Genomic DNA, 27,115 nt, shown 5'->3' on the forward strand with positions numbered 1-27,115 from the left:
TGGCCGTGCCGGGCTGCGCCTGCGCAGGGAGGGGGCGTCTCCGGACGCGGGTTCGAGTCCCGGCGGTGCCGGCCTGGTTAGGTCGCCGCCGCGGCCCCCCCGCAGCCCGGCGATGGAGGCGGCGCCGGAGCCGGGCGCCTACCCGGCGGGAGCGGAGGCCGAGCTGTTCCCGGAGCCGCCCGCGCATCGGCTGAGCGTAGCGGAGCTCGACCGCGAGCTGGACTCCCGCAGCGAGCTGGTGCGTGGCGAGCCTCTGCGCGGACGCGGCTGCCTGCCCGCCGCTGCCGGAACCGGCTGAAGCGGCCCAAGGGCGGCGGAGAGGTGGAGGCGGCCGGGCCGCGGAGCCCCGCGGTGCCTGCGGCGGCCCCCGCCCAGTCGGGCCGCTCCCCTCCCCTCCCCTCAGCCCCGTTGTCCGGCGGCGGGGCGGCCGTGAGGGAGGGTCCGTGGGGCGGGGCCAGGGCCCCGCCGCTGTCCGGTCACCGGCGTTTGGGCGCTGCCTTACGCTGGGCGCGGATCCTGCGGGTCGCTCTCCCCTGGGAGCTCTCACCTAGGCGGGTCTTGTTGGTGAGCAGAACGCAGGTAGCAGGCAAGCTTGTGCTGCGCAATTGCTAGAGGAGCCGGTTCTCGAGAGTTTAAAATAACCCGGGGTGCTGGGAGATGCTGCGTCAGGCCTTGGTCCTGTCCCCAGCCGGTTTTAAGTCCGTGGGAACGGACACCGAGGAGCTGAGGGGACAGAATAGCAGTAGCCAGGACACAGGTGCTGGGGCTGGCCTTCCTACTACAGCACAGCTTGGTTTTCAGCAAGTAGTGCAAATCACAGGTAGAAGTGTCTTTGTTTTTAAGAAAAATACCCTTTTTTTTTTTCCCCTTTAGTAAATAGTCTGAAAATTTTGTGTATTGATGTCTATCTGTTTTAGAAACAGAGCGTAATATTGGTAGTGGTGATCCTTGGAAACTGAAAACAAAAAGACATTTGAAATTTCAGGACTGGGCAGAAGTCTGAGAACTATTATGTAATTTCCTTAATAAATAAGTCTTGTTCTATCTTACAATGTCAAATTTCAGAGAATGCATTTTGTATAAGAGGATCTGTAGTATATATGGTGCCTTTCTGGGCAGTGGTGGGTTTGAAGGAATGCATGCATAGCTGCATTTTTTCCTTAGTTTAAAAAAATGGGAAGGTGGAGTAGGCAATCTAAACTCAGTCTGTGGTTTCTGATGTCCAGATTGATGACAAAGAATTCGACATTCCTCAAGTTGATACTCCTCCGACACTGGAGAGCATCTTAAATGAGGTGAGTGGTCCGTTGGACGTGCAGCCAGCTCCAACATGGAGGAGCTAAGATAAGGCAGCATATGCTCCTTTGGCTCTTCTCATATTGTGTTTTTTCTGGGAAATAAAATTGTTTAACTTCATGATTTCCTGATACTGATAGCTGACAAAGTGCACGTTCAGTGGAGTAATTGCTGTGCAGTGTGTAATAAAGAGTTTTGGTTTTTTCAATCAAAATATCCACAGCTGAAACATGAAGAGTTTCTATCAAATTTAAGTGTGTTCACCTGTGGATTTGGAGGGTCACCTGAAGACTATAGTGTCCATTTAAGGTCAGGGTTATCAAACAGCTTTTTATTTATTTATTTATTTAAGCTAAAAATAAATGCAGAGAATTCTGGGTGGTCCTTAAGTTGTGGGAGGAAATGAGAACTAGATTCTTCACAACTCTGTTTATGTTGTGCATTTCATGTATTTAGCACTCTAGGAGGAGTAATGAACTGTGTCAACATCTGATGCTTCTTGTAGTACCTTGTAGGGGAGAACTCACTTTGTCTTGCTTGTATCCAATTCAGTGCATTTTTACAATAGCCACACAAGTGCATGATTCTTAGAAAGGGAAAAGAAGGGCATGGCAGTAAAGATAAACACCAAGAAAACAAGCTTTTTAACAAGCTGAGGAAATTGGTGGTTGGACTTCCTAGGAAGCTAGTATAAAGGAAAAAGCAGCCTGGGAGAGGTGACAGTTCTTTTAAAAAGCTGTATTAAAGATACAGGTATAAGGTGTCCCAAACAGATACACTCTAGGAACGAGAGGAATAGTGGAAATAACAATAAACAAATACCTTGACTCTGTGTTATCGGCTCTTTGCACGCCGGGTGAAGAACCTAGATTTAGGTTCTGAGAGGAGAGAGAGATCCCCAGCAGAAGACCACAGAGAAGAGCAAAATCAACCCTTGTAGCACTCAGAGGGACTGCTAGACTCTTAGCCACCACTTGGTGAAGTGCTGGACTATGCGATGACAATTTTAGGCCTTTTCTCAGCAACTGGAGACTTTTGAGAACACCTTTGTGCACGGTTTGTTAAAGTTTTGATGGAGTAGATAATATCCAGGGAATAAAGATCAGTTGAATAACTTTATCTCCAGCCAGCTTCTATGATGATTATGAATTCTGGAAACCGGTTCTTTTGCAGAATCACTCTAGTAAAATAATGCCTTTTTTACATATGAGACTACCTTGTCCTCCTCTTGCTTTTTCTGCTTAATTTGTGCTGTTTTGCAAATGTTTCAGTTACAGTATTGTGCATTTTGAATGTTTAGTAAACTGTGGTGATTCTCTTCCTTCAGACTGATGATGAAGAAGAATCTTTCATTTTGGAGGATCCCTTTCTCTTGAACATTGATAACACGGATACACACTCCTACGACACATCTTCTGTAGCAAGCTCTGACAGTGGGGACCGGACACACCTGAAAAGGTACTGCGGAACTCATACCCTGGGAGGTGAAATGATTTTTGAAAGCACGCTGCTTGTATCCATTGAAACTGGATTCTCCTTTTTTGAGTGAGTGGAAGGACAATCCAAAGCTAAGAACAGTTGAAACTTCCTAAGACAACCTCCTGCTACCTACTCCCCGAGCTTTTCTGTGAGCATGCAATTTATCTGTTACTTGGGTAGGAATCCTTTAATTGCATGTATGGATTTTGTCTCCTGCTGTTAAATCCTAGTGCTGAAGTCCCAGGGGAATGCTGCAGGGACTCCAGTAAAGCTGCTTTTGACAGAACAATGTTATTCCTGCAAGATCAAGCAGGCAAAGATGGGACTTGTTTTTGCGCTGAGGGCTAGCCTGTTTGAGCAATAAATGCATTTTATGGGAGATGGAGTATTTAAATTTCTGTGAGTTTTAACGGAGCCTTGAAAACACTGAACCATGATGACTTTAATGAAAATCATTCAAAGATGTGTCTGATGACTTCCAGAGTTTGCAAGCAGCTGGTGGTTATTTTTAAAAGGCAAGTGAACTGCTGTCACTCCTGTAAATGGAATGCTAATCTTGACATCTAAAAGCAACCTGGAATGTGATAATTAGCTGTAATACTTGTCTCATTAGTTACTCAAATGATGACCTGATCCTACATCCTGAGCCACTCCAGTGGCCGCCTTATGTGGCATAAGAAGTTGTGATTGTTGCATGAGCAATTGCACGGGATGTAAACACTCTTAAATGTGATATTTTATGGAGGCATATGGTGGTGTACTGACTCACTGTCTCTTCTTCTTTTTTTTTTTTTTTTTTTCTTTCAAATGAGATGGTTTATATTGAGGGAAATGTTTCCTGGAGTGGCTTAAACATTTTCTAGTACAGAGTGGGTAGAAAAACCTAAAGTGTTATTGTCATCTTTGGGTGAAGCTAGTTTCCGTGTTTATGGGTCCTTAGCCGTAATATAAGCTATTAACAATATGTTTCTTCAGCCTACGTAGGAGTTACTTATTTGTGCACCTCTGGAGACATAAGACCTAAATGCTTCTGTGTTAGCTTTGGAAATTTGGCTTTCTGGTGGTGTGTTCTTGTCAACAAAATTGCAACTTTCCTGGAGATTTTCACTCTACTGTGTATGCTACAGTCTACCAGTGCTCTTTAGAAAGAGCTGTCCTCTGGACAATAGTTACTTTTAGAAGACATTTTCTCCATAAACAGGAACACTCGGCTTTAATATTAGATCAGTTGTGTTTTAATTGAATGTTATCCAGTTTTCCTAGGGGTCTGTGTTCTGCTAATGAGCCTTTTCCAGTTGTGTATTTTTCTTAGCTACTAACTTTTCAAGGCTGAAACTTCCTGACACCCTGGAAGATCTATTAAAGTGCAAAAGTGTTGCTTTCAGGCTTTATTAATAAATTGTAAAGCTTGCACATACATGTTTGAAACTGACAATTTGTTTGAAGAACTATTCCCTTCCCTCCCCTCCTCCTTTCCTCCCTCCCTCCCCGCCCCTCCCCGGGAGATGAGTTAAAAAAAATATTTATGCAGGCAGGGTGGTACGTAGTGGGCTTTGCAAATAATCTCATGTCTGTTTCATTCTGTGCACGTAGGCCCCAAGAATAAGAATGGAAAGTGCATGCAGAATTTACCTGCTGATTTAGCTGTGGGTTAGGCAAAGTTACAAACTTTTATTCTGCTCTGATGCATTTGGTTTATTTCTTATTTCCTTAGGAAGAAAAAACTCCCAGATTCTTTCTCACTCCATGGATCAGTTACACGACTTTCACTTCTGAAAGGAATTTCTGCCCAAATAGTATCTGCAGCAGTAAGTGTCTTTTTCTCCTTTTTCTCTCCATTAAGAAAAAATTGAACCTCTTCTGGTGTGGAGGGGTGTGTGTATGATCTCCTCCCCCCCACTACTATTAGTTCTGGATAATACTAACATGTTGGATATATAAACTACTGGCTAGTAATCCCTAGCTGATAGTGAATCGGATATTAGCTGACGTACTGCAGCAACAATACAGTAAGTCCTCTTAAACATTGATTTCTGTTGCTGATGTCAATTAACCTGGTGGGAAATGTTCACATAAAATGATAGCAGTACTATTGCTCTGCTTACTTGAAGATGCTGGAAGCAGGTTTGCTTAACGCCTGCAGGAGGCACAGAATGCACTCATTCCTGCATCCTGAGTGTTTGCACATTCCTGCATCTGTGCCTGCATTTTAGGCACGGGTGCAATAGAGCTGGTCTGTAGATTGTTCTGCCAGGGGTAAACTGACTGCCCAAGATCATAGCTGAGGTGGTGATTTAGGAAGCATATGATTTCTGCAGCATGCAAGGTGGGCTTGTTAGAATAGAATACAAGTGACTCATCTGTGAGTGTGCTGTGATGGCTGTGTGACCAAGGTCTCAATGTCAGCGTGCTGCTGCTGCTGTTACTTGCGTTAATGGAGATGTGGGTGAGCCACCTGAATGGGAAGCTAATAAGGTGTGCTGGGTATTTCTAGCCAGTGGTTCTCTCAGCACTGTCTGCCCTGGTGGGACTATTAAAATGCAACTTCTGTTGATTTTTCTGCCTGTTGTAGCTCTAATCATTAGAGACGTGCACAGAGCTGGGAGTTGTCTCTCTCACTCATGCCTTGTCCTATTTTTGTAGGACAAAGTGGATGCTGGCTTGCCCACCGCAATTGTAAGTACTCTAAGAATTTTCAAGTACTGTATAGCTAGTTTTCATGCAAGCTTGTTAAAGCAGTAGTTTAGGACAGCTGATAAATGCATCTTCTTTCTTACTAAGAATTTTCAAATATGAGGGGTGTGAGAAACAGCATGAAAGATCTCGTTCTGGAGGCAGAGTTCAACATTTCTTAACTGCTCGGCTGCCCCTCTGCTGATCAAGCCACATGCTTTCCCCTTTTTTATGTCATCACCAGAGCTTGTTAGTTGAGCACCTAACCTTGCCCCATAAGGTAAGTGTTTCAGTGTTGAACACACTGAATTTCCCTAGCTATTACTTCCTTGCCAGCTATTGCTTTGACTCCTAACAATTTTCAAAAGAAATTTAAACTGAAGTGCTTATAAAGTGATGATTTCAAAATCTCTATGGCTCTGACGTAACTGAAACATGACCTTAAAATATACAATTTAACTAAAAGCCTATCTGAAAAATACTCCTGTTTAGCAGTTTGCATTTCATTTCTTGAAGTCAAGCGTGATAACTAAACTACATCAGAAGTGAAACTGCCTGTAGTTGAAGAGAAAATTTTAAGGTGAAATACAGCAAGTATTTGCTCTGCCCTTGTGAAATGAGTTTTAATGTTTTATGAAGAAACTAAAGATGTACTCAGTTGCTTTGACTCTAGTAGCAGTGATCCATAAGAAATTATACTTTTTGTTTAAAAAAGAAAAAGGATAAAAACTGTGGTCACATCAAAGGGAAAAGGTTGCACAGCAAAATTGGAAGCACACAGTGACTGATGTGCACATAGGATAAAAACCTGTACTTAGATACTGCAGACATTAAAGCACTTAATTTTTAAAATCTAACTTAACACTTGCTAAGAAATAAAAAGTAGAACAACATTAATACAGCTACATCATTATGACATTTCTGTTAAGTTTTATTTAATTGGGTGCAGGTTTGGAGGTGCAATAGAATCTTGGAGCTATGTTTAATTCCCCATAGAAAGAACCTGAAGTCTCTGGCCTTGCTGTGGTCTCTTCAGGGGACCAGCGCTGCCAAGCATTGTAGAAGAGTTCAGATGTGGATGTAGCAGCTGAGTGAGAAAAGTCCTCTGAGTATTTACACTCAGGTACCACACCTAACGAATGAGGCTGACTTTACAGCGAAGAAATTTCACTGTGGGTATCACTCAGCATTTGAATTTCCAACAGCAGAGAGGAAAGCAACCCTCTGAATCTGAAAAAATCTGTGTGATAGTCATTCAGGTATAGTACTTATCTAGCTTCCATGCAGGAAACTTTCACTTATAAGTTAGAAAATGGTTTTATCTACAGCCTCCTAAATCTCCCCCCACCCCTGAAGTTTGCCTGAGCATAGTGAATTTGTGGTGGATTTGTGACTGACATTACTTTCAATCCTTCTGCATAACTATTTCAGGCAGCATCAAATCTGATAGCAGTGGGGACTTCCCATGGGTTAGCACTGATATTTGGTAAGTTAAAAATAAAGTTTTGAGATTTTTGAATTTTAATGGTCTTAAAAAAAAGACCAACCAAACACAAGCAAAAAAAGCCCCATCCTGAATTAGAACTGTATGATGAATTTCTTCTAATATGTTCTGTTTGTGCTAAATGTGATTTTCTTTCCATAAAGAAATAAAACACAAGTAATATTTTAGTTGTCCTTATTCAGATGTTTTTTCTGCTTTTTTGGGGATTGGGCATATTGATATTGAGAAAATTAGCTCTGTGGCAATTGTCTAAAGAGCCTTTTCTATGTTTAAATATAAATTAAACTGTTTTCATTTGGAAGAAACCAGAATCGGTATACAACCACCATCTCATACGGTATTAATCTTCTTCTCCCCTGTGACATAATAGCTGTCAGCATTAGGGAAACTAAAATGTGTTCCTTGTGAAGTGGAACTTCTGACCCATGGCCACCTGCAGGCCTGCATTGCGGGTTTCTCCTTCCCTGACCTTCCCCTGCACCAGTCACCTCTGTGTCCCTTCATTCTGTTACTCTTTCCTTCCTCTTATCACCATACTTTTTTTTTTTAAAGAAAGTTCCTGAGCTTGTGCCTCTGTTTATCCAGCTTAACAACTGGGTGAGAACAGCTCTGGAGTTGCTCCTAAACATTGTTGAGTTTGTGCCTTTTGTCTATGCAGCACCAAATTCCTAACAATTTTATAAATTTCATTACCTTCTTTATTATATTGTCCTGGTTTCAGCAGGGATGGAGTTAATTTTCCTCTCAGTAGCTGTTGTGTTTTGGATTTTGTGTGTGAAGAATGTTGATAAAACACCCTAATGATATGAGTTGTTCATGAGACCAAGGACACTGCCCTGCTTTCCAAGTCTTGCTAATTTGTAGATGCAGGAAGATGGGAGAAAGACAGAATAATTGACCCAAACTGGCCAAAGAGAGTATTCCATGCCATAAACATCATGCTCAGTATGTAAGTGGGTGTTGCCCGAGGGGAGCGACATGGCTCTCTGTACCTTGCTGGCTCCCTCTCACTCTTTTGCTCGCTGCTCGGTTTTCGTTTCTGTGATCGCTGCTCGGGACGGGCTGTATTGGTTATTGGGACATTGGGTGCTGGGAAATCGTGCATTGTTCATTTTGTATATTTTAGTATCCTTATGTTCTGTTGTTATTATAATTTTCCTTTGCTATTCTAGTAAACTGTCTTCAACTCAACCCACAAGTTTTCCTTTCTTCCCGTTTCTCTCCCCCATCCTGCTGGGTAGGGGGACTGAGTGAGAAACGGTGTGGTGACCAGGGCTAAACCACAGCAGTGAATTAAGATGAGATTTACTCCTTGAAGTTTTGGAAGCTGTGTGCATGGTTTATACTGTGCAATGGAAACATCAACTTTTTTTTTCCTGCAAAAATGTAGGTCTGTTTTCTGGTTGAACGTTGCTGATGTTCAGATTCCTCTGAATAGTTTTATGTCACTAAGAAATGTTTTAACCCTTTATATTTTCTTTCATATATTTGACTTTATATAGCTATTTCATTTGTCTGTTCTCTTAAGTCCACCTGTACCTCTTGACTTGTCTGCTTTGTCCTTTTTAAGGAAGACTTGAGAAGCTTTAATTCTGCTCTTTTGAATGCTTCTGTTGACTCTTGAAAAACTATCACAGGACAGTTGTCAGATTGCCCATCTGATCTCTGAAAAACAGTATTTTTCTTGTGGATTAGAGTTGGATTAGATGCCAACTCTCTGACATCCTGTAACTGTTGCAGAAGTGTTGGTAGGAAGGGATGTCTTGGAGGCCTGTAGTCACCCCCTGTTTGGTGCAGGACTGTCACCAATAAATGGGTCGGGGCAGCCCTGACATTGTCTAGCCAAGTCTTGAAAAACTCTAATGGATGGAAAAGGCTGTCCAACAGGGAAACGTGCATGCACGCACTCCTCTGGTAACCTGCTCCAGGGCCACATAATCTGACAGGGGAAAAAAATTCCTGACAACTCATCTAAACCTCTCAATCTGCCATTTCTGGTATTTGCCATTTGTTACATGACCTGACGTTACTGAGAACAGTTTGTTGGTCTCATTTTTTACCTATCTTTCAAGTACTTTATCTTCTATTCGATGCTTTGTTACCACATTTGGATAATCACATTTTTTTATGCCATAGGAATACGACCCTTAGCTTGTTTCTAGTGCTGTGCTCACTTGGGGGATTTTTTTTTTTTTTTTAAATATAAATAGGGGCCATGCTTTTGCTGGATTCTTTCAGAAACTTGTTTGGAGTTGCAAGCATTGTGCGAATGAACAATTATGCTATGTGCCATGACTTTTCCTGAGGATTGTTAGCTGCAGTGGAGAAGTGCTCTCCTAGCAAGCCTATAACAATAAACAAATAATCTTTAGAGTTTCTTTTTTCCTCCATCTTTCTAGAAGAGCTAAGAAATTTTTACACACTCAAAAACTAGCCCTTAACCAGAACTCACTGAAATGTGTTATTTTTAATGGAGACTTTGTTTTGGACAGAAAATTTCTATATAGCTAAACTTCGTTTTGATTAGTGTTGAATCATTCATTTTTCTCTGCTGCCTGTTAAAACTTAAAGTTAGTGTCCTGAGTCTTTGTTGAGGTGTGGGGCTAGCATGATATCTTGAGAGAACAGGTAGTATAAGTACCTAAAGACAGAATTAAAACAAGATTTTGGGGACTGTAGTCCTTGGTTGTTTTTTTGAAGTTAATGGGGGGTTGGTTGGCTGGCTGGTGGTAACTGTTGAAAATAGTTTTACCAGTTATGTCACTGTGAACTTCCAGTTTTATTTCCTCTTGGGTTTCTTTTATTTGTCTTTAATACAATGAAGTCTAAATTTATAAACTCATTTTTCTTCACTGATTCCATATGCTTTTTAAACTGCCTGGTTTTAAAACACTAGCTATCACAGCATCCTCTCAGTTACTTGAATAAATCGAAAGGGGAAATGTTAACAAAAGGAAACACTATCAGCAAAATCTAAAGATTATCTCTGTCTTTGAATGTTATCACATACATACTGTTCGTTACTTCACTCTTTTCTCTTATATTGATTTCTGGCTTATTCTTTCCTCTTTTGGCCCTTTCTGTGTGGACTGAAAAGGAAAAGGTACAGTAACACTGCACTGTGCACGTACCCTGCATGAACAACTCCTGTCTTGCCCAGTTTGCATGTTGTCCGTGCCAGAATTTAAGATGCCAGATAAGTAGCAAGTAGGGCAGTGCAGTAACCGGTCAGTGGGTAATACTGCTGGCCAGTCTGGGAACTGGTTATTGAATGCATGTGCATTGCACATGTCCAAGAGCAAGTGCAAGAACAGCAGAGGAACAGTTAATTGTGCTATTAACAGTGGTTTAGGGCAGCAGACCCATAGCTGTTTGTAAAGGCATTATTTCAGGGCAGGACAAAGGCTCTTCCATGAGGTCACGATCCATCTATTTCTGCCTGAGAGCTGTCAAGTGGGAGCACTATGGAGTAGGAACCCAATTCAAAGAGCCACAAGACAAACTCTCTGAAACCCATGGAAGCAGACAGCAGCTTCTGAAAGCCCTGCTCATGCATGGTTATGCAGCTGAGGAGGGAGCAGTGGGTTTCTGATGCGGTAGCCACAGGTGGTCTGACTTAAGCCCTGCTCTGAGTAATCATTTTCCTAGCTTAAGCTGAGGACAGGGGATGTGGAGGGGAGGGTTCAGCATGCCCTGGTTTAGGGGACAGCTGTTGTGTCACTGGAGGGAGATGGTGTCTGCAGCCTGTCCCTCTAGCTCACCATCTGTTGTCCTCCTGATCCCGAGGCCCCAGAGGGATATACCTCCTGGGACAGCTTTTACTGGTACTGTGCCTCATGAAGGTGGGAGGAAAGGACCTATTCATAAAATTTGTAATATTTGAGTAATTCTGCAGGAAATAAAGGGAGCCTTTCAAACTTGGGAAAATCATGGCTTCAGGAAAAGATCTTGATGAAAACCTGGTGATCTGAGAAGTAATAACTTCTGGAGTGCTATGCTTATTCCTTCGTTCTGGAAAGTGACTTATTTCACATTCACAACCTTGTTTTTATTCTTGTAGAGCTCTATCAAAGTGCCATCTCATTTTGACTTCAGATTTTGAGAGCAACACAAATTTTTCAGATGAACAGTTGCTTTATGTAAATTGCAAAATTAAAAACTTTTTTTTTTCTGATGACTGCTAGTCACCTTTGTTTCAAGCATTTGGAAAAAGCTTTATATGCTTAATCCTAAATTTAAATCCTTAATTCAAAGCTGATGATATTAGCCTGGAAAATCATCAGATCAGCTTTTATAATGTTTTGCTCTTATCCATTTTTATTACTAGTTGATTAATAGGAGCTCATTGATTCAGGCATCTTGCTTTGTCTGGAAGCAATTTCATCCATCTTATTCATAGTTGGTGGTGTGGTTTTTTTTAAAATCTTATCTAATGGCTCCTCCTTGTGTGTCATCTATTGACTGACTCAAAAAAAAGAATAAGTACTGGCATGGGTTTCTCTGGGGTTAGCTTTCCAAGTGATCATTTCTCAACTCTGAAAATGCATCTCTGGCAAACAATGGGCACTTCCTGCTTGGGAAGGAATAACTTGAGTCATACAAAGCATTTAACTTTGGGGTGTAGTTGGGGTCTTGTTTATTTTGAATTTACATTGTGGGTGAGTGAAGAAGAAAATGGATTTGAAAGTTCCCATGGGTATACATGTAAAGATGTAAAGCTGGATTGAAAGTAGTGATTCTGAAGCTACTGTCCTTTTCAGATAAAACTGTGATAGGTTCTCCTTTTTCATGCTTTACGGGTTATTGATTGACTTAAGTATAAAACATGTTGACTTACTGACAGTTTTAAGCTGAAGTGGAAGGAACAGAATGCAATTTGCCTTTAGTAGCAAGAGTTGCAGTATTCTCCTTATTATTAAACATATTTCTATGGTTAGCAGATGGCTTTTTGTAAACTAACTGTATTTCCAGACTTCTGGAACAGGAATTAATTCTTTGGGACTTGAAGGACACCACTTGGAGAATACCTCTGTGGGGAACTTGTTTTCCAGCTGTAGCTCTGTCCTTCTGAGCTTCCATGGAAAACTTTCATGATTTTCTTCTTTTTCTTTCACCTGTTCTGATCTATGCCATGCATATCCTTGTCACAGTGATGTCAAGGTGTCTTCTAGTAGCATGGCAAAAATGATCTTTATTTCCGTCACATGGCTTCTGCTTTCATTTTATCCTAATAGAGTTGTGTGCAGAGAAATGGTCTCAGTTTTGAAGCGTTTCCACTGCCTTGTGCTTGGTAATGGAGGTGGTGGCTGAAAAGCTCTGCCTGGCCCCTGGAGCAGAAGGTGCTGTGGCTTTGTGGCACCAGACTGACCTTCAAGAAGGTCAAAAAACGGGGAATAAACGTTACGCAAAATTGCACTTACCCAAAAACATATGTTGGGGATTTGTAGTTGATGTTCAAATTGGCATACGGAAGTATAAGGCTCAGCACATAGAATTAATTTTGTCATCTTCCTTTCTGTAACTTAAGCACCATTGCAGAATAGTAAAAGGAAAGCTAAATAATGCTTTGATTTTTCTAGTAGTTTCTTCTTCAGTTTGTAATACCTTTGCATTTCCATATTCCATGTGCCTGTTTTGTACTTTTAAAAATAATTGTTGTATTTCCCTGCAAGACAGTGTCCCACTATCTCTCCACTAGCATGTGCTTTTCTCTTGTAAACTCTGTTAAGAACTTAACTGTAAGCCTGTGAAGCGTTCATGTACCCCAGGTGAATTGTATACATGGATAATTGCATGATGTTAATTTTAGTCATTGCTCTTTCTTTCTCTTTAATTTCCTACTAATTGTTCTGTTCTAGATCAAAACCAGGCTCTTCGGCTGTGTCTGGGCAGCACTGCTGTTGGGGCCCAGTATGGAGCTATCTCTGCTCTCAGTATCAACAATGACTGCTCGAGGCTCCTGTGTGGCTTTGCAAAAGGACAGGTAATTCCTGTGGCATGAGGTGGTCCAGTGCTCTGTCCTTCTGCAGACTGTTACTGAGGGACTATCCAGAGGTGACAATAGCTCCAAGCCAAGCACACCCAATATGTAGCTGTTTGTTAGTTGGTTTTGTGCTGAGAAGCACTATGCATGGCTTGATCTGCCCAGAGCGTTTTTGTCCAGCCAATTCCTACATCCGTTGGTCTGATTCAGATTGTTTGGGGTAGGTTTCTGTGGAGGAAATGGGTGATGCAGAATATAGTGAGATTCAGTTAATCATGGCTCATTGTGACGCAAGTCCTGCTCCTGAAAAACAGAAATGTGCAACGGCGTGCTGAGACAACCAGCTTAGTTTTTCTAGGTCACTTGGAGAGATCTATGCTTTGTAATTAAAGCTAGATTTTACTGTGGTAATGACTTGAAATTCTTGAAACTCGTATCTAGCCCCAGATGTGACTTTTACTAATACTTTACTTGTGTTGTATGATGGAAGCAGCATAGCTTTTGAATGCAGGAAAAAGAGTTTGAGTCTGCTGTTGTAGTTTTATACCCTTCTCTGAATCTAAAGACAGAAAACAATTCCTGAACAAAAGTTATAAGACTAAAACTGAATCAAAATGGATAGAAGTTAACTTAGTAAAATTCAGAGGTCTGTGGAAGAATACAAAGGCGGCTGCTTTGTTTTTCTTTTTAGTTTCATTTCCCTTTGCTCCTTTGACTTTTGCCTTCCTTCTAGATAAAAAACACTCCAGTGTCTGTGATAGGACTACATGCAGACTGCTGCAGATTATGTGTAAATACAGATTTGATCCCTGCAGAGCAGTGGCCTGTTTTAAATGATACTCAGATAAAATATTTTGGAGCAGCAGTTCTGAAACATCTGGTCTATGAAGCTTTGACAGATGATTTATGGAACCATATGAAATAGTATTCCCAATAAAAAGCTTGATTCAAATTGTCATCTCAGCTCTTCTGGGCTAAATATTCCTCAGTTATGCAGTAAGTAGTTTGGGACTTCCTGCTTCTTAGTTGAGAAACTGCCTGAATTTAATATCCAAGCCAAGCTGTATACTCCTACCTGACCTGTCAGACCGAGCAAACACAGGAGAAGAGGAATGCCAAGGTTCATGGTAGCTGTGGAGATGCTTGAGTTTTGCTAGTGGGTGTTAGCAGAGATTGTTCAACTGTTCACTGATTCTGTGAGAGAGAAATGCATTGACCCACTCTGAACAGTGTTGTGTGATAGCAAAGTCATTTTACATTCTTTAATTGTGTTATCAGGCAAATAGCTGTGAGGTGAGTGAGTTTGGGCAGGTGATGAGAGCTTGCCAGAAGGATGTGATTCAGAGTTGTGAATATAACTGCTTATATTCCTGTGGACATAAGAGTTAAGTAAACTGCTTGTAAAAACAGGGTAGGAACAGATTTCAGATCACTTTTCTTCAATATGAAGAGTCTACTAACCCGGAATGATACTGTGAATATAGAAATTTATTGATACACTAATGCGCAAGGTGATGGAGAGAACCTCTTGGCAGTAAATGTGTACTGAGAACAATCTGTTTGCAGATCACAATGTGGGATCTGGCCAGTGGGAAGCTGCTACGATCGATAACAGATGCCCACCCACCAGGAACAGCCATTTTGCACATCAAGGTAACAAACACTACATGTATTCCATATATAATACTTTTTTTTTTTTTTCTTTAAAACACACTTGTGTTCCGTCAGATGTGTTGACTTTCCTTGTGCAGTACTTTTAGATTTACAGATGAGAGCAGCTACTTAGGAGCTATATGGCAATAGTATCCAGAGGTGAGAAAAATGAGCAGAAATTCTATTTAAAAAAAAAAAACCTGTATATTTTGAGAGCTGCAATTATAGTATCGACTGTGAGTTGCACTATAACAAACAACAGTTGTCTGCTGTAACTCCTCTCTCTGATGCCACAATCTATGAAGAATTAGCTGGTAGAATACATTTATGTAAAACTTGCAGTGGTTTGAACTGGATACATGATTTGCCAGCTTTAAACTTAAGAGAGTCTGAAGTGTAGAAAGTAGCTTCTGCCAGAAGTTTTTCAAATAACTTGTTGGGAATATTTGAATTGAAAGAGAAATTATCTGTGGCTTCTTGTTCAACATAGTATTGTCATCACGCACAAACTCATATCTGATTTTGTGCATGGCTTCGTTTTATGTGGACCTCTCCTACCAGAGCATAATGTTCCTTGGCACCGTGGTCAGAGCAGTGGCTTTGGTGCATCACCCAAACTCTTATCTCTCTTCTTCCTGGGTCTTGCTGAGACATCCCAAACCCACATGGTGTCACACACGTGGAACTAATAAAGTGGGTCTGGTGGGGCATGGTGCTCAAGGACAGGTTCTCATGTACTGTTTAGCCTGACCGAGCTCACTGAAAATGTTTTGTGAGCATGAAGGTGCCCTCTTACTGCCACATCTTCCACACTTCCATCTCTGCCATCTTTGCCCTATGCATAAAGATGCCCCTGTGCTAGATTCTCTGCTCCCAGAGGCCCCCTTCTCTAGCTTATGACCTGATGGCAGTACCAGCATTGAAGAGTACTCAGACAGTGCTATACAGCCCAGATGCTTGTGCTGCTGGATGGTGGGCTGCAAAGTCCTCCAGAAGGGTGCCTCAGCTGTGGCTGTGACCCTTTCTTATCTTGATTATTTGATATCATTAGTAGTTCTGGATGTTTCTGATTTTGGTCTGTTTGTGACTGCAGCCTGCTCACCAGCTCTGGCATCAACTTGTGGGCTGGCAGCTGTGAGCTGTTCTGGTGGTAACACGGTTTTCAGTATGCTGTCGTTCTCAGCTGCAATAGAAAGTAATGGGACTTTGGTAACAGAATCTAGCAATAGGGCTTGCTAGAGGGGTGAAGATGAAACACAAAACCTTGCTTTTTCTTACACATCATAAAAAAGCCAGTAGTTGTCTAAACTCTATGTTAAAGGTGTCTTTCTGGTAGGTACAATGCTTGTACTTCTGTGTGCTGTTAATAACGCCATAGCATACGTTTTTCTATAATTTTTTTTTTTAGTTTATTTCTTAGTGCCACTTTTAATCTAATTATCTGCTCAGTTTACAGATGACCCGACGCTTGCAATTTGCAATGACAGCGGAGGCTCTGTATTTGAACTGTCATTTAAGTAAGACAATAACTCTACCCATAGAAAGTACAAGAAACTAGTGCTGGCTCATAGTCTCTAAAACCTAAGCAAAAAACCCCATTGGAACCAATAAAGCTACTGTCTGAATGTTGAAAGTGTAATTTAGAGGTGCAGTATAATTTCACAGCTGAAGCAAGATGCTATCTGTCAGTGTAACAGTCAAAGAATAGCCTAAGTTTATAAGGGATCAGTGTGTTGTCTGGAATATTGGCATTCCCTGTGGGCTCTTGGTAGTTGCCATAAAAGTGCTGCCTCTTGGTTTTCCTTATTTCATTAGCGAGATCTGCCCTGCAGTAACTGCTTGTTTTCTTCTTGGCCTCTTCAGGAGGAGGAGGGACAAGGAGGAATGATTGACAATCTAGGGAGCCTAATCATGTCCAGGAATTTCCTAAACTTTACTGTTAAATAAGATCTTAAGGAATTCCTGTCTGTAACTGAGCAGCTGTATGGAACTGCTTCCAGTGGCACACTACAAGTGGTGTCTGGAGCTGTGTAAAGCACTTTAAAAAAAAAAAACAAACATGTTTATGAAGGATCACTCTTGAGATTTCATGAGATTGTTAAGATGATCTCTTCTTGATAGCTGGCCACCAAACTGGTTTATGTTCTTTGCAGGAGGGTTATGGGAGTGAGAACATGTGAATCTCGATGTCTCTTCAGTGGCTCAAAGGGGGAAGTTTGCTGTATTGAACCATTACACGCAAAAGTTGAGTTGAGAGACCATCCTATCACCCAGTATTCGCTGCTGGCCATGGCCTCCCTAACAAAGGTAGTTTGCTGCTTGCAGAAAGCTTTGTGTGAAAAATCACAAAGGAGATATTTTCTGGTATGTACTAAAACATTTTACTCTTGCCTTTTTTTTTTTTTCTTGAAGATACTGGTTATTGGCCTGAAGCCATCTCTGAAAGTGTGGATGACCTTTCCCTATGGTCGTGTGAGTAATGAAGCCAAACAGTTTTGGATTATGGCTGCAGACTGTTCCTGGAGTGAAGGGGATGAGATTAGGACCAGGTGATATTGCTGCTTTGTCAGCACACAATAAACTCTGCATTGTGGAATTGCAGTGATAGTCTGTTGGTCTGATATGTGCAGATTGTGGGCAGAGAGGAGGTGAAAAGGCTGCTTTCAGCTGTACCTATGTGAAAATGCTGAATTTCTTTAATAAGTAGGAAAGGAGGAACACAGGAGCCCCTCAGGTTCTTGTCTTCCCTGCTGCAGCCTGGATGCACCCACGGACGGGACGTTGACCTCGTTATGGCTACGTAACCTTGGACTGGAGCCATTGCTTTACATAAGAACCATACTATAGAATACTTAGTTGCAGGGACAGAAACAAAGTGGAGTTAGAGCACTAAACAGTCTTCTGAATTCTTGATTATTCACTTTCACTTGCTGCTGGTATAATACCTTTTGGAAAAGCAACTGGGGGAAGATGTGGGATATATTAGATTGGGAGAGTGGAGACAAGGCTGCTAGCAAGCTACAGCTTGTCGTAATCTATCGATCCATGTGAGACTGGATCTGCTTTAAGCAGCTAGGACACAAGTTTTGATCTGACTGGATGTACGCTTTGCCAAGAGCCACACGTTGCCCCTAAACCATGTGACTGGACCAAAGAGCACAAGCTACTGCTCAGTTGCCAGCAGACCAGGAAATTACTTTACAACTTGTGTGTATACATGGCAAAGCTAGTGAGTAGCAGCTGGTGAACAGTATGTGTCCTGGAACTGAGATTCTACCTTGCGTGCCTTAAATACTGGCTGTGCTTTTTTGCCGAACAGATGGATCCTTCTAGTGTCCCTCTTCTGGCATGGCACTTTGTGGCTGTACAAAACTCTGTGAACCCCATGCTTGCGTTCTGTCGAGGAGACGTCGTTCATTTTCTTCTGGTAAGCTTTGGATGTTTTATGCTTCTTTTCAGATAGTCACATCTTATTCACATATTCAGTTGACTGAGCATCTGTCTCAGTGAAAGTATATCTGTGCATGCTAGGGATGTCTGCAGCTTGCAGCCAACTTCAGAAAACAAACCTATCATTACTCTTCCACAAGCAGTGGTGCCCTTCCCTGAGGATCCGGAGGCATGAGCTTTACACATTCCAAAAGTGTTGACTTTGCATCTTATCTCATTTCTACTGGAGGTCTAAGTGTGTGGATTGTTTTCAGGGAGATCACATGAATTTGAGATACCATTTTATTTTTTGCTTTAAAACATGAGTCTGGAAAAAACTTGTATAAACCACTAAGAGACAACAGCTTTCAGGTCCTGTTGGCATGTGACTTTAAGGCATGGTGCTCATCCTGTTCATATCTCCAGAAGTTACACATGCAGATATTATTAGAATCATACTTCGCGCATATCAGACCAACACTTCATTGTTTGAAGATGATTTCATGTCTTATTTCAGTATGAGAACAGTACTTAGGCTTCAGAAAATCTGGCATTTTCTAGAGAGATTGAGCTGAAGGAAGTCTTTGAGTTTGTCAGCCTTGTCTGATTTCTCTTTCAGGTTAAGAGAGACGATTCTGGTGCAATACATGTTACTAAGCAGAGGCAACTTCATCTACACTATGACCTCATCAACTTTACTGTAAGTCTCAATACTGTAGAATGGTTACTATTCTTTTGGACTAGTTTTCTTGTAAATGTATCTCAGTAGCTCTTAGTTCTATACTGTTGGCTTTACAAATGTAGCATAAGAAGTGGCTGTGTTTGTCTGGGGCTAACTAACTGAAAATGTCCTTAAACTTGGGAGTCAGTGGAAAAACAGCACAAGTGAAATAGCAAGTAGTAGCTAAAGGATAAAAAATTGTAGCATGGAGGCAACAATATTGCCCTTTCTTGGGAAGGACGGGTAGCCTTGTTGAGGAAATGTTTTCAAGAGCCAGAGAGAATCTGGCAAGAAAGATTTTTTTTTTTTCTATATTCTCACTAAAAAGAATGCAAAGTTCTGTGTGATTGGCTCAGTAAAACTTAGTGTTTCCATATACAAGTGCTTGCTAAAGCACCATAATTGTTTCATGCTTTCAATAAAAAAAATTGTTCAGCTCTAAAACACATTTACAGAATACAGTGAGTAAAACCTGAAGGGCTGAAATAGCAAGATGAACATTTACGTCAGCTGGAATTTGAAGTTTGTTAACAAATATGCTTGGCTGTTTAAAAAAAACAAAAGAGTAAAAGCGGGGGGGGGGGAAGCCTTTTTATTTGCAGGGTTTTGAATGTAAAAGTAGAAGCCACAGAGTATGAATGACAGGCTTTGAGTTAGTTATACGTACTATTCCTCTTTTTCATGCCTCCTGATGCCATATTTACCTCCTAAGGGATTAGAGAACAGATGTTATAGTAGTAATGTTTTTGAGGCCTTTGGATAGAAAGTGTACTAGAGCATGAATAGTGGACCAAGAGGACAAGATGGATTGCCATTTGTCTACAGGTGGTTTCTGTGAAGAAGGTTCCTTGTAATTTTTCTTAGTGTTAAAGCTGATACACCAGAAGGAGCCTCTCTGTCTTTACCTTTGGAGTTAGGCATGGGTGGTATTGTGAAGTGACTGTGTATAGTAACAAAGGTACTAGCCATCCTAGAACTTCCAGCATTGATACTCAAGGATATGACCAGAGCCTGTTTAGTTGGCCTCTAATTGTGTATGCATTGCTGAAATTTGTGATTTGTTGCTTTTTCAGTGGATAAACTCACGGACAGCAGTGCTTCTGGACAGTGTGGAGAAGCTGCATGTTATAGATCGTCAGACGCAGGAGGAGCTGGAGACTATAGAGATCTCAGAAGTTCAGCTAGTCTACAACAGCAGCCACTTCAAATCACTGGCTACGGGAGGCAATGTCAGCGAAGCCCTGGTAGGCACAAGTGACCTGCTTGTGTTAGCTAACTCTGTTTCAGCTTTGCCCTAACTGGAAGCTTGGAGCTTTGGAAAAAAGCCTTTTTGAAGCATCTCAGAAATCATACAAGGTGTTGATGTGGCCAGCTAACAGACAGTTCATGTTTCCTTTTGTGCTTTTATGTTTTTCGGAGCTGCTCTTAGGTTATCAAGCTTTAGAATATCCTGTACAGGAAAAAAGCTCATGTACTTAATTCTTGAAGAGATTCCTATAGATTTTTCTACTTTGTATGCCACAAATACTCTGCTGTAGTAGTGTCTGTGCAGTACATGGATTCCCTGACCTTGTCTTGTAGATTGTACCTACGCTTGTAGGTACTACATCTCTTTTTTTTTTTTTTTTTTTTTTTTGTTTGTTTGAAGTAAAAAACCAAAACCATCCATACTAGTGCAAGTTGCAACACTTCAACCACTGTTTTCTACTTTTTCCTCTTTTGTTTATTTGTCTGTTTCTTATTTTGACTTTCATGCTTATTTTCTTTTGGGCTCTCTCTTATGAGATATCTGGACATGTTTTATTCCTGAAGTAGGTTTTACTTGCATGTAATTTTTCTCCCTGTAGGCATTAGTTGGAGAGAAAGCTTGTTATCAGTCTATCAGCAGCTGTGGTGGTCAGATCTTTTACCTTGGAACAAAGGTAAATGTGGGGAGTTTTTAATAAAAATACAGGACATTCGCTGTTAATGGTAGCTCATCTTCTAGAGAAGGACAATTTTTTATTCTGTGGAGATGTGAATCAGGGATGAGTTCTTTGTGCATTTATGTTGTGGGATTAAAGAAATGTGCAATAACTTGGTTTTAGCCAAGGTGTGGGTTAAGTAAGACCTTGTCTTAGTTTCACAGTATCTTGGTTTATGCTGCTTTAGGGTAGATGTAGCATTACTTTATTGACATCTCCTCTGTCCTAAGTTTCAATTTCTCTGTCCTAAATGTGCTAGTGAGTAAACAGAAGGAAAAAAAGATGTCAGGGAAAACTAGACTCTATTGCTTGGAATGGTAGAAGGAATATCCAATTCACTTTTCCTGTCCTGCTGTGCAGGCTGTCTGTGAAAAGGCAAAAAGAGATGGCCTATAGGGTGGCATATAGAAGCAAGGGAAGAAGTGAGGGATGGTATCTTGGAGCAGATGGGTTGTAAGGCTGTGTAAAGGATATTTTCTGTTAAATATAAATATCCAATATATATTCCTGCCTTGTCAAGCTTGAGGATTGCTTTATTTAGCTTCATCTATACCAGCATGCTCTGATGGGTCTGTGGGATACCAAAGGCTGCATCAGCAACTGTAGATAAATAAATAATCTTTTTTTTTTTCTTTTTTTAGTCTGTTCATGTCATGACACTGAGGAGCTGGAGAGAGGTAGGTTGAGAGGAAAACTGTACAGCTGAGTAGGCTTGAATTGCTTAAATATAGCTTGAGAGGAAGGAGGGAGTGTTTGTGAAGCATGTTGTGAGCACTGCGTTCAGGTTCCCCGATTGCTACGCACAGCCAGCACCGTAGGCACAGTGCTTTCCACAGTGGGACACTATGGGACTCTTGCTTGCGTGAATTTTCGGTCTGAATGGAGAGCTTGTTCTCCCGAGCAAGACGTAATGCCTTGCCATGTTTCAGTATCTGTTAACAAGGCAGTTAGTGCAGTGTATGACTTCGGAGGACTCTGTAAGTTTAAGCTTTCTATCTGCCAGATAAGCCTGCAGGAGTGGAAGGAAATCTGGTTCACTATATTTTTTTCTCTAGCTACTGCAGGAACTACATCATAAAATTAATCAAAGACTACCTAGGAAGTTAATTAGATTTGCTCTAGATATTTGATCCTTGTTTCTGTTGGTAGAAGACTTTTTTTGAACATTATTTCTCTGACAACTGAAGCCCTATCAAGTTCCACAGTAAAGTTCTTAGTGATCTGTTTATGTCTATTTGTTCCTGTGTTGTTGTTCTCACTTGAGTTAAACAGCAGTTTCTCCTTTCTGGATCATCACTTTGCAGTATTTTTATTCAGTGTATGCATGTTCTCTCTCAGGCTTTCTTTTGCACAACTAAGCAAAGCTCTTTCATCATCCTTTTGTAAGATTACCTTCCCATTCCTTACTTTTTTCATAGTCACTGTTCTCTGCACCTCCTTTGTGCTTAGTTTCTTCAATATAGGTAAACATTTTGGTGTATAATTACTCTGGGTAAGGTCTTATAAGTGCTATGCACAATGTTACCTGTTCGTCACTGTCTCTGCTAAATATGTCATTCCTCATACATCCTTGGGTCTCATTTTGCTGTTCCTTTGGCTGCATTATGTCAGTGGCTTCTGGCATTCTGGAGATCGACCAGTACCCATGTCATAGTTTAGCCCTGCTTGGGTCCAGACTACGCAGTCTCTCTCTCACTCCCCCCACCCTCTGAGAGAATAGGGAGAGATAATATAAGGAAAAAAAGGCTCGAGGTTTGAGATAAGGACAGGGAGAGATCCTTAAAGTTACTGTTATGGACAAAACAGACTCGATTTGGGGAAAACTATTTGTTTATTATTAAAAACAAAGCAGGATAATGTGGAAGAGAACAAGATAACTTCCCCCCACCCCTCCATCCCTTCCTCTTCCTGGGCTTAACATTATCTCTACCTCCTTCCCCCCGGGTGGCATAGGGGGAAATAGGGAATGGGGGTTATGGTCAGTTCACCACATGTCACTTTACACCGCTCCTTCCTCCTCAGGGGAAGAACTCCACATTCCTCCCCTGCTCCAGCATGGGGTCCCTCCCACAGGCTGCAGTCCTTCATGAACTGCTCTGACGTGGGTTGTTTTTCCCCGGGGTGCAGTCCCTCCAGAACAGCTGCCCCAGTGGGCCCTCCACGGGCCACAGCCTCCTTCAGGCCTCTGCCTGCCCCAGCGTGGGGTCCTCCCCGGGCTGCAGGGGGATCTCTGCTCCTCCGTGGACCTCCATGGGCTGCAGGGGCACAGCCAGCCTCACCACGGGCTGCACCACGGGCTGCAGGGGAATCTTGGCCAGGAGCTGCACTACTGCTCCCTTTCCTTCTTCACTGACCTTGGCATCTGTGGCCGTTCCCCTCATGAGAAATTCTTTACAATCAGCAGGCAGATGCCTCTCAGATTCTACTCACATCTTGTCTCCACTTCTTGCAGCCGGGCCGGGCTGAGTCGGGCCCAGTCAGCCGCCCGGCAGGAGGCCAGAGGGTGAGGCCTGCAAGGCCCACAGGGCTCGAACCTCCCCCTCTCTGCCACTGCTCCAGCTTCTTCACGTCTTCCCTTCTTTTTTTTTTCTTTTTTTTCTGTTTTTCCCCTTCTTAAATACATTATCACAGAGGTGTTATCAGGGGACATTCTGTCACCAATTGGCTTGGCCCTGGCCAGCAGCGGGTCCGCCCTAGGCCCAGCCGAGTCCACTGGACAAAGGGGAAACTACTTCTAGAAGCTTCTTACAGAAGGTGCAGCCGTAGCCTCCCCTCACTAAACAAAACCAACACAACCCCATAGCCAAACTCTGATTTTGGCTGTAAGTTGCTTGTGCCATTGGATTGCATCATACTTCGATTACCCAGCTTTAGGGATCATCCTATTGTTTCTGTCTTTTTGGTCTGCTGTCTCACATTACATGTTGACAGTTGGTCATCAGCAAACTTTGTTAGTAAATTCTGCTTGTGCCAGGTTAATTAATCAAGTAATTATGTAGAAGGGGATTTCAAGGCTGATTCTCAAGGAGCTTCAGTAGTTGTTTCTTTCCAGTCTCTCGTTTCTCCTTTTAGCACTGAGCTTCACCATTTTCCCCTCTTACCTGCTTTATGACTCTTGTACTCATCCATGATTATAAGCTCCTCCATGTGACACTGTGTTGGGACCTTTAATAAAATATGAATGGTTCAGCTCTATTCAACTTTGATACAATTGCGTACCAAGATCACTTTCCTCCGGTAGTTTTCCCTCCAGCCATTCACTATCAACTTTGATTTAGTAAACTGTTAATGAAAAGTCTTACTTTGACCCATGATTTCATGTACTGGTTTTCCTAGAATTCAGCAGTCAGTCACAACGTACATGCTCTGAGCCAACCTCCATCTGATTTTACTGTATGATTTCTGTTGTGCTGGAGGCCTCTTTATTTTAGGGTACTTAAGAATTGTAATGGAGTATGTGAGATATTAGGTATGAAGAGTTAGTTCATGCAGCAGTACAGAATGCTGATCTGAGACTTGGATTCTCTCTTCTCTCAAACAGTACTTTAACATTTTGACTTAGCGTAGCAAGACTAGTGCTGCTTGACCTTGTGTGTTAATGCTTCCTCAAGTCGAAAATACTTGCGACTACTTAAATCCTTGTTGACTGTGAGCTCAGAAGAAAATAAAAGGTAGGATAAGTACACCTGTGTGCTGAAAACATGGCAGAATTTTTTGTTGTGCTCTAAGTGATGAGGCAAGGATGGGGAATAGAAAATTTTGATTGTGATTGCAGACACTCACTGATGCTGTGGGTCTCCATCCATCAAGCATCTGACCTAAGATGTAGCCCACAGGGACTTGATGTACTGGGGCCTGACATTTCTTAGTCTTTTTTAACTGTCCAGCACAAAATGTGCATATGAGAGAATCTTTTTGAGATACTGTCCTTTACTGCAATCTGTTGAGAGCTGCTGAGATTTCCTGTCCCCTTGCTGTCAGGGATTATGACCCACTACTGGGAAATGCTGATCTTAAATGCAAGAGGATCATGTTTTCTGTAATACTAAGGTCCAGTGTTATTTGTTATTTTAGAGAATTGACCACCTTCTGAAACAAGAGCGTCTCACTGATGCCCTGGCTCTAGCTTGGTCTTTTTATGAAGGTAAAGCAAAGGCTGTAGTAGGTAAGTTCTGTTGGTTTGTTTTTTAAACTGGAATCACTAGGGAAGATGTAAAATCCGTGCATGTACTGAAATCATGGTTTCGGGGGGAAGAAATAAAAAGAGACTTGAATTGAAGAAGAGAAAGTAGGCTGTGCTGCTTTGGGTTTGGCAGAAACAACATCTTTGATATGCATTGATGTGGCTTTTTTAGAGTCATAGTCCCTTTAGCAGCTTGCTATTTTCGAATGAAAATCAGACTTGATCTGTGTTGTCACTTTGCTGTGAAGGAGATGGATCCAGGTGTTGAATAACTAGCTGCTAAAATATTCCTGAAGGTCGTGCATGACCTGTAGGTAATCTTCGGTGTGATGTTCTGTCAACTCTGCCAAGCAGGTACTTTCATTCAAGTCTCCTCTGACTATACAACTGACTGAAAGAACTGGGTTTTGATCCACGTTTCCTTTAAAGGAGGAAGCTTTGTGAGCCTTCAGCTTGTTGTGGTAAACATGCTAATTATGCCAGAAACTACTGCTTGAATGGTCCCATTTGGACTGGACACACTGAATTTTCAGCAGCTAACTTCTGATGGCTTTGACAGATGAGACTCAAGTTCTGAGGATAAGATCCTCCTGCTGTGAATTGCTAGTATATGAACATGTGTCTTGTTTTAATGCGTGAATATTAAGCAGTTTGTTTTTCAGTATTCAAAAGAATTACTGTCTATTATAGTTGGCGTTTAGGAATTGTTTGCTCCTATAGTGCCCTTAATTCAGCTTCTTGTGCATCAGGGCATCCTCCAGCAATTAGGCTCATGTACACAGTCTTTGGCAGCCCTCTGTTAATTGTTCTCTCAATGTTAAAATAGTACTCAGATCTGTTTTTGCCATTCCTGTGCTGGAACAATCTTTACATTGGGAGAACAAGCTCTTCAGAAGCGTGAGCTAAAAGTAGATCACAAAATCGTGTATTTAGATATCCTGACCGCTGCATCTCAAGGGTAGTGGTGTTCGTATCTGAGCTAGGGGAGTTATATTTCCACTGGTAGCTTAGATGAGAAAAGTTGTTTGTTTTTTGTGTTGGTTTTTTTTTTTTTTTTTCCCCCCCTTCCTCTTTCTTTCTAGGCTTGTCTGGGGACACAAGCAAGCGGAAAGCAGTCATTGCAGACAGAGTGAGTCACTGATCTCTTCCTAACTAGATTTTCATGTATGCTGATGTGATACTAACTGCAGTCCTGTGACACTGACCTTTGGTTGGCAAGTGTCCATCACTGTGTAACTTCCTAACTCTTAGGATGGAAACTTGAGTCCATATCTACATGGACATGGAATAAACTGTTCAACTGATCCTGTTCAGTTGTTGCAGGAATCTATTTCTGGGAAGAGTGTGTTTAAAAAAACATAATTATTGCAATAATGGTTCAGCTGGACTTTGCTCTTCATGCATGTTTTATTTCCAGGTAAATAAGTTTTGCTATTTAAGATATTATTACTTAAGCTTTGGGTGAAAACATGGCCCAGGTGAGGCTTGTGCTTCAGGATATGTTCATCTGCCTGAAAATTTGCTGGCAAACTGGCTGCTCAGTTTCTCGGTCAGTTCAAGTTAGTGTAGGCCTTCAGTATCCCGCTGGGCGACTTCCGTGCTGTGCCATTGCCTCTTGGCAGCCTCTTCCCTCTTCTCCTTCCTGCCCACAGTAGTTCGTACCTAGAGTGGAACAAAAGAGTTTACAGTGCTGCCAACCCCCAAGTCAGTCTACTAAATGTGCTATCCAGTAGCACCTCTAGTGTAGGATTTGAATTAATTTTCTTGTTTGTTGTAATTCAGATGGTTGAAATCCTTCTCCATTATGCTGACCGGACTTTGAAGAAATGTCCTGACCAAGGAAAAATCCAGGTTATGGAGCAACATTTTCAGGTATGGTGCTCCAGAGGACTCTTCTATAGATCTTTTGAATTTTTAAATCAGACTTTGCTTTGCTGCAAAAATTACTGATGTATTTTGAAAAATATTGCTGTGGTTCACCTGAACTCTCACCTCTGTGTGCACTAATGAAATCACGACTTAGTTACGGCCAGGTGGCAGAGCAGAACCTTTACGCCCTCTGTCCTCTGCAGAAGTGTGACTGGAGTTTTTCTCCATATAAACCAGTATAGGGGAAAACGTGTAACTTTGCCAGCTATCAACTGATTCAAATAACTCATTGATTCTGCTCTGTATTGGCCAGACTTTTTGTGCTCTGCAGGATGTGCTATTTGGCAGAATTTTTTCCAGT

The 27,115-nt window shown here is 41.7% G+C and overlaps 1 protein-coding gene across 3 annotated transcripts in view; it reads left to right on the forward strand.

The window, feature by feature from the left end:
* The first annotated feature begins 11 nt into the window (after nt 1-11).
* The window catches only part of VPS8 (VPS8 subunit of CORVET complex), a 75,984-nt gene continuing 48,880 nt past the window's right edge, over nt 12-27,115 (forward strand). Inside the window, exons 1-19 of one of the 3 annotated variants that reach the window (XM_086754458.1) lie at nt 12-238; nt 1,227-1,295; nt 2,624-2,754; nt 4,490-4,583; nt 5,419-5,451; nt 6,880-6,934; nt 12,811-12,935; nt 14,502-14,588; nt 16,038-16,105; nt 16,742-16,895; nt 17,001-17,060; nt 17,908-18,015; nt 18,637-18,717; nt 19,812-19,982; nt 20,586-20,660; nt 21,344-21,379; nt 24,777-24,867; nt 25,968-26,014; nt 26,668-26,757. In XM_086754458.1, coding sequence (XP_086610584.1) covers nt 113-238; nt 1,227-1,295; nt 2,624-2,754; nt 4,490-4,583; nt 5,419-5,451; nt 6,880-6,934; nt 12,811-12,935; nt 14,502-14,588; nt 16,038-16,105; nt 16,742-16,895; nt 17,001-17,060; nt 17,908-18,015; nt 18,637-18,717; nt 19,812-19,982; nt 20,586-20,660; nt 21,344-21,379; nt 24,777-24,867; nt 25,968-26,014; nt 26,668-26,757 — 1,701 coding nt within the window. In that variant the 5' untranslated portion in view covers nt 12-112. Of the gene's footprint in view, nt 239-1,226; nt 1,296-2,623; nt 2,755-4,489; nt 4,584-5,418; nt 5,452-6,879; nt 6,935-12,810; nt 12,936-14,501; nt 14,589-16,037; nt 16,106-16,741; nt 16,896-17,000; nt 17,061-17,907; nt 18,016-18,636; nt 18,718-19,811; nt 19,983-20,585; nt 20,661-21,343; nt 21,380-24,776; nt 24,868-25,967; nt 26,096-26,667; nt 26,758-27,115 lie in introns of those variants that run through there. The other 2 variants (XM_086754459.1, XM_086754460.1) reach the window with 2 other exon arrangements.

The sequence above is a fragment of the Chlamydotis macqueenii genome, chromosome 9, assembly GCF_036417535.1.
Source record: "Chlamydotis macqueenii isolate bChlMac1 chromosome 9, bChlMac1.mat, whole genome shotgun sequence".
Classification (NCBI taxonomy): Eukaryota; Metazoa; Chordata; class Aves; order Otidiformes; family Otididae; genus Chlamydotis; species Chlamydotis macqueenii.